This window comes from Poecilia latipinna, unplaced genomic scaffold (genome assembly GCF_001443285.1).
Source record: "Poecilia latipinna isolate Pla-1442-1.1 unplaced genomic scaffold, P_latipinna-1.0 Scaffold335, whole genome shotgun sequence".
In the NCBI taxonomy this organism is placed as follows: Eukaryota; Metazoa; Chordata; class Actinopteri; order Cyprinodontiformes; family Poeciliidae; genus Poecilia; species Poecilia latipinna.
The window spans coordinates 249337-259776 of record NW_015112951.1 but is presented as its reverse complement, the minus strand read 5'-3'; the positions used below and the strand labels follow the sequence as shown (position 1 = coordinate 259776).

At 38.9% G+C, this 10440-nt stretch overlaps 1 protein-coding gene across 2 annotated transcripts; it reads left to right on the top strand.

Annotated features, from left to right (window-relative positions):
- Positions 1-696: 696 nt before the first annotated feature.
- On the top strand, positions 697-9575 carry grinaa (glutamate receptor, ionotropic, N-methyl D-aspartate-associated protein 1a (glutamate binding)). Of its 2 annotated transcripts, none has more exons than XM_015035449.1 (7): positions 697-836; positions 5830-6164; positions 6736-6854; positions 6927-7127; positions 7233-7361; positions 7520-7663; positions 8855-9575. In XM_015035449.1, the coding sequence occupies exons 2-7, from the start codon at positions 5861-5863 to the stop codon at positions 9002-9004; spliced, it is 1047 nt and encodes a 348-aa protein (XP_014890935.1). In that variant the 5' UTR covers positions 697-836; positions 5830-5860; the 3' UTR covers positions 9005-9575. The 2 variants fall into 2 exon arrangements, with proteins under 2 accessions (XP_014890935.1, XP_014890937.1); XM_015035451.1 differs by having other exon boundaries at positions 698-836; positions 6739-6854.
- The last annotated feature ends 865 nt before the right edge of the window (positions 9576-10440 follow it).

The window sequence follows — 10440 nt, the reverse complement described above, 5'->3', positions numbered from 1 at the left end:
GCGAGACTCTCCAGCTCGTTCTGGGAATGCTTGACGCTTAAACTTTATGGTAATCTGCTAAGTCACTAACAAATACCAGGTCAGTTCTTGTGCCCTTCCTGGTGTCATTATCCTAAATATACACAGCAGTGGCAGACACTTTTTCTTGAGGCTTCGTTTAAACAACTTTTATTCTAAAAGCCAGCAGCGGATATCCACACTTCATTAACCACCGGGTTTATTTTATTTTTGTCAATTTACATTTGCTTGTGAAAAAAGTCCACCGCTGGATATAACTTTAACAAGTAATAAACACATAATGGGAACTCATATGCCTTACTTTACCTTTTGGGGTATTTTAAAAAGAAATGATGTAGTGAGTAATTTTAATTAGCCCCCCCCCCCGCTAAATGCAGTAAATATATGTAAAGTACTGTATAAACCATAGACATCAATACGTATTGATGTATTGGTATAAACACTGTGCTGTACGTTATATCAGTAAGCTTACGTTGCTGATAATAAACCACGTGACTGGATCGGTGTCCAGGTCTTTCTAGATCTTTCTGTTAATTTTGTTTTGTTTGTGCGGATTTTATCTGACCTCAATGTTTCCTCTAAATAACCAGACGACCTCATCTCAAATGCCCAGTTATCGTGTCATTGAATGCGTGACATTTTCATAATTTTCCACGTTATAACCGGTGATTCCCGGTAAACACGTGACCGCTCCGCGTGGTGTCGTCAGCGGCCCTGGCCCCACTTCGCTTGCTCAGTCTGATTTCAGAGATCCAGGAGGAGGGACGAAGCTGAACGGAGTTCGTTTCAACAGTTGCTCCCAAATAAATACGCTAAAGGTAAGCCTTTTGCGTGGTGGGGGAGATTTTATGTGACATTATATTTTTAAAACATTTCTTGTTTACTATTTCCGTTCTCGTAAACAAATATGTTATGAGAACGACGACCCCGTTTGCTTATCCTAGGAAGCCGTTACAGGTTCATCCTGCTAGCCAGATGTCTACGGTAGGAAACGAAATTCCGAAAAAAAAAATGGAATGGCTGTCATTATGTTTATATACAGCACAAATAATGACTGTGTTTGTCTTAAAACGAGCTGGCATCAAAGCAGTATAAACGCAGGGGGTGTGGGCATGTAACCGTGGTAAGACGTGTAAATGAGAGCGGATTTAAACATGGCGAGCTGTGTTTTGTGTTGTTGCGGATTTCTGTCCCAGTCGCTGACTTTAACGGTCCTCCTGGCCAGTTGAACGGTAATCTCCAGGATGATATGACCACAGATGGAGCCAGTGTCGCATTTTTGTGCGCAGTTGAGGCCTACAGGAGATGGACTTACATTCTGCAACGCGAGCAGTACTGTGTCCATGTTTCTGTTTTGGTTTGCAGTAACTCCCAGCTGTCAGAAAGATGATTTTAGCTGTCGTCTGCTTACTGGCAGAGGCCTGTTTTTGTTATTACACATAGATATTGTATCTATAGCTTTTCAGCTGGGATCGCCTGTATAAGCAAATTCAAATGATTTATTCGATATTATTGCTATGATCATCTTTGCGGCACTTGATTAGCAGTTCTGCTGATTGAATTTTGATTTTTATCACGCCGTTTGTGTTGTGAATTGGATATTGAAGGAAATATTTAAGTAACAATGAACTGGTAAGCGATTTAATAAGGATTAATTACTTCAGGATTACTTTTGGCTTACTATTAAAAGACAAGAGTAACACTGACTTACCTTTTGCCTCTGAGTTGTTTGATTACTAGTTAACTTGCCTTGGTTGCTTATTGTCTAAAACAACTGAGTAAGGTAATTCCTCTGGGAAATCATTAGTTTTTTGTGAAAGGCACATTCGCATAGACTTTCATGTCGCTAAATGGAAAAATATTATTCATATTTATTATTTTTGGTAATTGGTGAAAGTGAAATGGTGCCAAGCTGTTTTTTTTGTTGTTTTTTTTGCAACAATCTCTGTTTTGGTGGTTCTATGGGTTGGAGTAGCTCTCACTGTTTTAAATTGTGGAAAAACAAAACAAACAAAAAATGTTTTATTTATTTCATACATAATTCAAGGTTCACACTCCATCAACCGACACGGATTCAGTTGGTCTCTTCAAGTATTCTATAGAAAATAATTTAGTGTTGTAAAAACCTGATTCTGTTAGTGTTCAGGTGACTGCATTTCCTGGTTTGGTCAGGCCACTTATGTTATGTGAAACTAAAATAGCATGATAATCAGGCCATGGGCAAATGTCATGTGAGGTTCTCAGCTCTGAAATTATATTTGCTTTAACTTGGTCTCAATATTGACATAAAAACCCCATCTTAAATAATATAATTATTTACTTCGGCTTTTCTTGGCACTTTGCACCTATTGGCCAAGCCAAAATGACCATATGCTCATAAAACCAGCTTATAAATGTTGGAAAAAGAAATACAACTTTGTCATGTTTTTAAATCAACTTTGTTGACGGTTTCTTGTCGTAGAGGTCTACACCTGTTAAGCTGCAGCCATCTGATGCAACGTTAGGTGTTTGCTGGCTATAATCTTGGCATGGCCACGGTGACTGCTGACACAGCCTGGCACGATAACAGCATCTTCCTTCCCTCACTACTGCACTGGCCTATAAAGTAGAAGCACAGCCGTGGAGGCAGTTAGCTTTTACATTGTTGATGACTTAAAGGCCGGCGAACAGAAATCATAATTATACAGAGAGTTGCCGTGGCAGTTCTTCAGTTTTAAAACAAAACATAAAAAACCACATGCTTTATTCCTCCTCTCAGATGTTGCCAAACTAAATGTACAAAGTGAGTCAGCTATCATGTGACAATGAAACAGCATTTTACATTTTGTTTCATCAATAACTGACTGCATGTCATTTTTAGTCAGAAAAGCTAGTGCAGCTAGCCTCCATGTTGGCCCGACTGCTTTGCATGAACGTCTGCGGTTACAGCGTTTCATGCTTTTCCCTGGCTTACACATAGCATGTTTTCTGTAGTGTAGCTGAAGTATTGTGCTAACCTAATTGTGTTAACCTAGCTCTCTGACTGGCCTACTGAATCCCTCCCTTTAACCCAAATCCTTTAGCGATGGCTATCACCGGCAGGCCGGCTTTGTTTTTACTCTCAACATCGTGGCGTATCGCCTAAGAGGATTTATAATCTCACATAACTCTATTAAAGCAGGTTAAACCTTCACTTAAAGTGTCTCTTTAAAATATCTACTGTATTCTCAGCGACCTCTTCCCAGTAGTGGCGGTGAAACCTTTGTGGTTAGGGAAAGTGGCCTCGCTGTCGGTGAGGCCACAGACTCTCACTACCCTTAACTGAATCGTCTTGGCTTCAGGGTTGTACATAATTTAACACTACTTTTTGTTAACATTTTTTGATTTGTTACATCAGGTGCTTTCATTATGATAACGGATCTATCTTTGCATCATGTAAGAAAGAACATTTTGTTTTCAAAGCCTCAGAGGAGAAAGCTGTTTGTGCTGAATTTGGAATCATACTGAAGTCACTGTGTTGTTGGTGTCATTTGTCTCAGAACTGTGTGTAGCGTCTATTTGGATTAGGTAATCTGTGAAACGAGTAGATAAAATTGCCTTTAACAAGACAGGCAGTGTAAAAATCAACTTACCAAAGTAGATTTTTATTTCTAAGTTGTTGTTGCTTGGTTTAAAAGCACAAGATTTGCTAAAAAAACTATCTCAACATGCACCGCGCACTTCTTCTTCTGCAGGCAAAAATGAAGCCGGTGGCTGCTCACCGTAGTTGCTAGAGCTGTTGCGGCTCAATATTGGTCCATATTTAAGACGCACCAGATTATAAGGCGCACTGTCAACTTTTGAGGAAATTGAAGGTTTTTAGGTGCACCTTGTAGTGCGGAAAATACAGGTTAGGGTATCTGATCTTGTTTTCCTTTTACAAGATTCAAAATATTCCATTGTCACTCATTCTCATTGTCTTTTTTTGCTGATAATAAAAATATCTTTTATATTAAAATATAAATATACAATAAGAAGTAATATTCATGTTAATTAAACGTGAATAATTAAACACATTTACTGCTCATTTTTGAGCCAGAAAACTGACCGTAATGCTTATAGTAAAAAGACAAAAACAAGAAATTTAACATTTAAAATAAACAAACTTCTTCTCATTTTATAGTGGACTAACAGACACTGTTTGTATTTTAGGTTTCTGATCGTTTCACCCAGACCTAATATTGAGCTTTAATCTTCAGTCAGTCAGTCAATCAATCAATCAATCAATCAATCAATCAATTATTAGTATAGCACATTTCAGCAACAAGGTAGTTCAAAGTGCTTTACATCACAAACACACTCACACACACACACAAATTACAAAAACACACAGTCAACAATTGTCAAGTTATTGTCATTGCACATCAGAATGTTGATTAATGTTTTATTTGTTATGTTTCAAAAGCAACTCTAAACAGGTGGGTTTTTAGTCTTGATTTAATGATACTCAGTGTTTCGGCCGTTTTACAGTTTTTTGGAAGTTTGTTCCAGATTTGTGGTGCGTAGAAGCGGAATGCTGCTTCTCCACATTTGGTTTGGAGCTGAGCGGTTTGGAACAACAGCAGATCTTTAACGTATTGAGGCGCTAAGCCGTTCTGTGATTTATAAACTAACAGCATTATTTTGAAGTGTATTCTCTGAGCTACAGGGAGCCAGTGCAAGGTCTGACTCTTAAATGCAGTTCATGGACATTGAACAGGGAGGAGATCTTTGGGTGTGCATCATATGATTACTTTACTGCTCTGCTTGACGCTTATCTAATAGTCGATTGATCAATAGTTTCAAGAAAACTGTGTCTCTTTGCGAATAGTATGCCATTGCCTTGCCATTGTTGTCTGTGGAGGGACTTAGCTCATTAAAAGCAGAACGTAATCTCGAATGACTTTAATGCTTTGTGTCAGCATGAAGCACAGCCAGCGTTTGTTTGAAGCTTTGTACTGCGCTGTCCCTGTGGTGCATGCATCCTCAGACAGAGATCATCAGGACGGGCTCTGGAGTCCAAATGCATTTGCCAGGGCAAAATGGAGCAGTGTTGCGTAACACACTTTTAATTCTGTGTGGCCTAAAGGGGAGGGGCAGTGAGGGCAACCTGTAAACAGGGTTTTTAGTCCTCTGATCTGAGGCTAAGTGAGTATTGCCTTGTGTGAGGTGGCAGCAGGGTTATAAAATAAGATTGGACATGGATCGATGCATCAGCTGGCCAATAAGTTGGACTTTTTAATTTAACATATTTCAGCCTTCTACCATACCTTAGCTTATTCAGCCAATAATAAGTAGACACATCTGTAGCTCAGTGTTTCTGGCTGAGATCCCCTGTAGGCTTGAGATCCCCTGTCAGCCTGTTGCTCTGTTCTTTTGAAATAATAGCAAATCTTTAAAAAGCCTCATCCGCTGATTTTCATTTCCTATATGAAAAGTGGCTAAGTTTAGTAATATAATCACTAAGTTGTCCACAGTGGGGCGACTACTGTCTGGCAGTCAGCTCTCTTTCACGGCCGAGCAAAAGGGACGGTGGCTGATTTCCACACCTTGTGAAGGTTTGATATGCAAGTATCAACTGATCACTCAAAATTAAGGAAATCGGGGCAGATTTATTGGTGTACCCCTAATTGTTTGTGACCTAGATGTTGTTTTATGTTATGTGAGTCTCACCCTTCAGATTACAAAAGAAAATTGAAGTTGTCCAAACATCTGCGTTGTTAACGTTTCCTTTTAAACCTTAACCCGTTGCACAAACTGCACATTGATGAATGCCAGCTTTAATACATATTTACTGTGCCTGTCTGTTTACAGATTGTGGCAGTAGTGAGTAATTACCCGCACCATGTCCCAGGACAAAAGTCGATTCCCTATTATGGGTGAGAGCAATCCGCTTCACAACAACGTTTACGGACCAACTCAACCAGGATTTGGCATGCCTCCCCCCAACTACAGCCAGGGTCCTGGGGGACCTTACCCACCACAGGCTGGCTATGGACAGCCTGGCTTTGCCCAACCAGGTCCAGGCTTTGCCCCTGGCCCCTACCCCCAGATGCCCTATCCCCAGATGCCCTATCCCCAGGGCCCATACAATCAGGGGCCGTATCAGCATGGACCTGGACAGCCTGCTTTTCATGGTGACCCAATGGGTGAGTTTTCTTATGAAAATCCTGTAGACAGTAATGCTGTTTGTCTAGTTATCCTTCAATCTGTTTATCTAATACCTTATAGTCTGTGATTTGAAATTTAACCTCACTCAAACTTGTGAATATTTGAAAATATCTGAAAATGTGTAGAAACAATAAATAAGTTCCCATATGGACTGATTAATTTGCTGTACATTCCAGGAAGATTTAATAAAAATCCATTATATTATATTATATTATATTATACAGGATGAAAGGACAGACTTATAGACCTATTTGTAGATTTACATATTACCATATTCATGGTTATTTATTTTACACTTACCATATCAATATTATAATAAACTTTATATCTCTTATAGTTATATTTGTACTTTGGATAGAGTAGCACGTCAACATATAAACAATTTCCACTTCCAAATGCAGCATCACTACTCCCAATAACAATATTAGCAAATAGCTAGTAGACTTATTCTCAGCATCAGCTGAAATATTTGTTGTTCTGTTTAGTCAGAGATGATTAATAGTCCAGCCTCTGTACGCAAAATCTCACCACTACTTAATTGTTATTTAGCAGCACCTGCAGGCAGCCCTGGTTACCACGGCGATGTTCCTCCTTCTTACTATGACAACGAAGAATTTGCCGGATCTGGCTTAGAGGACAAAAACATCCGACAAGCCTTCATCAGAAAAGTGAGTGAAATATTATAAAAGAAAACAAATACACACTTTAACTCCTAAATGTATATTTTTTTCCCCCATCAGGTCTTTTCTGTTCTCACAGTGCAGCTCTTGGTCACCTGCTCTTTTGTTTCCATCTTCACGTTTGTTGATGATGCTAAGCTGTTTGTGCAACGCAACCGGTGGACGTATTATGTGTCCTATGCAGTCTTCTTCGTGTCTCTGATCACCATCAGCTGCTGCGGGGATTTCCGCCGCAAGCACCCCTGGAATTTGGTTGCTTTGGTAAAGTCATTGCCTGAAATTTAAACGGGACAAATAAACAGATTGATGACCTCTGACACGTAAACGGAATCTTCAAAAACTCTTGTTTCTGTGTTGTTGTTTTAGTCCATCTTGACATTGAGCATGTCCTACATGGTGGGCATGATCGCCAGCTTCTACAACACAGAGACGGTCATCATAGCTGTTGGCATCACGACGGTGGTCTGCTTCACCGTTGTCCTCTTCTCACTGCAGGTCAGCACTTATCATTTTGTTTCCTACTGTTTGTGCTATAATTTAAACAAAAGATTAAATTTTCTTTTATTAGTTTTTACTCTAACCAAAGTTTTCCAAATTAGGAATATTTGGGGGCTTTATTTTTCTAAATGTTTCTTTTTTTTTTCTTATCACAGAGCAAGTATGACTTCACTTCCTGTCGGGGCGTCCTCTTTGTGTGCCTGATTGTGCTGCTGGTCTTTTCGATTCTCTGCATCTTCATCCGCAACAAGATCCTGGACTTAGTTTACGCCTCCCTGGGGGCTCTGCTCTTCACCTGCGTAAGTTTAGGCCAACATGACATGATAATGCCTTAAGTTTAAGCTTCTCTTGGAAACTCTTGTGCATCATAGATGGTTAAAATTAGGGATATGTAGAGATAACAGGAATTTTCATGACTAGATTTTCCTAAGCTGATGTAGCTCCATTTGAATTATGGCTGCACAATGTTTGCTTAAATTAAAACACCACTTGAACATGCTGTGCATTCAGCTCTTTCTTTGAATGAAGGGTATAGTATTGGTGATATTTCTATTTACATAAAAGAAGAGATGTGGTCAAACAGAAAGAGGCAATACTTTATATATATTGTCTTGTTAAAAAAAAAAACTCCAATGAACCTTTTTTTTTTTTTTTTTTTTTTGAAAAACCAACCAATTGTGTTGAAAAACCAACACAATTGTGATGTTAAAAAGTTTTACAAGTAAAAATTTACACTTCTGTGCATTTAGACTTAACCCTGCAGATAGATAGATAGATAAATTCAGATAGTCCTCTTCTCCTGTGATCATTTTTAATGTTTTCATAAAAACATTAAAAAGTGTTTTTTATTTTTTATTTTTTTTAAAGATCGCAGGGGAACAGCTGGAAAATTATCAGCAGGGGAACTTCAAGTGCTCTCCTTGGGATTAGGTTTCTCTGCTTGCAAAGATAAGCGTATTTATCCTCCCAGCTGTGGCCAGATTCAAGTAGTTTCCCTTCATCTCTAAATTAATAGTTTTATTTGCTGCTTGTATTGTGACAATTATTTCTTAGCTTAATCTTCTGCTGCAGTAGTCCTGTATGCAAAGATGAGTGCTTTGTTTTTCACCAACAGACCAATAGGATTGCCTTGCTTTGACTCTGAATTATAAACTGCTATAAAATACATAAAGAAACAGGTTATCTGAGAAACAAGACCTCATCCATATTTTTACTTGGGGTTTCGTCTAGAAGAAGCTTGTGTTTTAACAGTTTTTACTTTGTTCTTTGCCCTCTCTGTTTCTCGGCTGCGTCATAAAACCCGAAAAACTGCCAAGGACTTTAGAAAATGCACAAGATTAGATTCTAACACAAGATTTTAACGTTATCTGAAGAATATGTCCGTGCAACGTGTGCATCTAAAGAACCAAAACAGATATTTTAGAGTTTCTCATTTCTCATCGCTTTTGAAAAGAACAAAACTAACCTCTTCGTTATTTGCCTTTTTGCAGTTTTTGGCTGTGGACACCCAGCTTCTTTTGGGCAACAAGCAGCTTGCTCTCAGTCCGGAGGAGTACATCTTTGCCTCGCTCAACCTTTACACTGACATCATCAACATTTTCCTCTACATTCTGGCGATCGTGGGGCGCTCTCGTGAATGAACCTGCACCTTCGGGGGAGCAGCATCAAGATGGAGAATGCCTCTCTTCGTTGTAAAACGTTGCTTACCTGTGCTTTTTCTCTCTCTCATCTGACTTTTCCTCAGCTGTTCCCTTCACCTACCTGTCACTTGAAAACACACAGCGCTCTGTTTTCAAATGAAGAGTTTGTCATAAAATTCAACTGAATGAGGACACTTTTTATTTCCTCTCTAATAAATGTTGCTGCAAACGGAAAACCCATAATGACACTCCATCTTTCCTCTGCTTCTACTAACACATTCAGCTGTGTCTCAATCACCCAAACTGCCTACTTCCTGTAGGACTGGCCACATAGAGAGTCACACATGCCGGGCTGCGGGTACTTGGCACTTAGCTTCGTCTTGCTGCAGAGCTTAAACTGAGAAAAGAGGGGAAACTAACACAACTGATGCAGAACCAGCTTTGCCTGAATATAGAAGACAGTTTTAGAAATAATTCTTACTCCAATCTGCCTGTTTTCATAAACTTGTCACCTTTTTTTTTTTTTTTCCCCCAGCCTGCGTGATTAAATTCTGCATGGTTAAATCGGAAATACACGCAAAGACAGTATGATGTCAGGAGTCAACGGAGGAGAGCCTCCGTCTTGCTTGTCACAGCTGTAAATAGTGCCGTGTTTTACTGTTGATGATGCCAGTATACCCCTCCTCCACCCGCTACCACCGCCCTTTTCCTACCTCTGAAAGGCATGCTGGAGCGTATGTACGGATGTGTTGCTACAGGGGCGGGGAATATAATCCTCGATGACCAACATTATTAAAAAAAAAATTAGCATAAAGGAATATTTTAATCTTTACATTATTTTGTAAATGATGGTCAAATTATATAAAAAAAGACCTTTTGGTTTAAAAGAATGTATGTAATGAGACAAAAAAACGTTTGTCTGTATTCTTTGTACTTGCATTTGTATATTACTTTATCCTTGTGTTGGTAAATCCCTTTTGAGTGAATATTGATTTGTCTCACTGCTGATTATTAAATCTGATACTGATCAAACTTTGAAGTAAACCCATACCAGGTATGAAGGAACTTAGAACTGATCTGAAGTCCTTAAAGGTTTTGTAATCTCTCCAGTAATGTGAACAGAGCAGAGAAAATGCACTAGCAGCCAAATGATCTATTAATCGAAACATGCATACAAATTTGAAGGATGTGTAAATTTATTTATTTTTTTTTGTTTTGTTTTATTTATACCTGCTGCATGATCCTCTCCACATTTGCACGTGCTGACAACTTACACAGTGCAGCTATTCTTGTTTTTGAAGAGACACTGCTATTTGACAACCTTGTTAGATTATTGTTTCTTTTCGTTTTAATGTTTGTGTCAGATTAACATGTATGTGTACATAGGGCAACTTGGTGTTTTGATGTATAAAGTAGGTAAATCAGGCTACATGGGT

Coding starts and splice junctions, on each gene's coding strand:
- grinaa (XM_015035449.1), top strand. CDS start 5,861: ATGTCCCAGGACAAAAGTCGATTCCCTATTATGGGTGAGAGCAATCCG. Junction 7,362..7,519: donor TTGTCCTCTTCTCACTGCAG/GTCAGCACTTAT, acceptor TTCTTATCACAG/AGCAAGTATGACTTCACTTC. Junction 7,664..8,854: donor GGGCTCTGCTCTTCACCTGC/GTAAGTTTAGGC, acceptor GCCTTTTTGCAG/TTTTTGGCTGTGGACACCCA.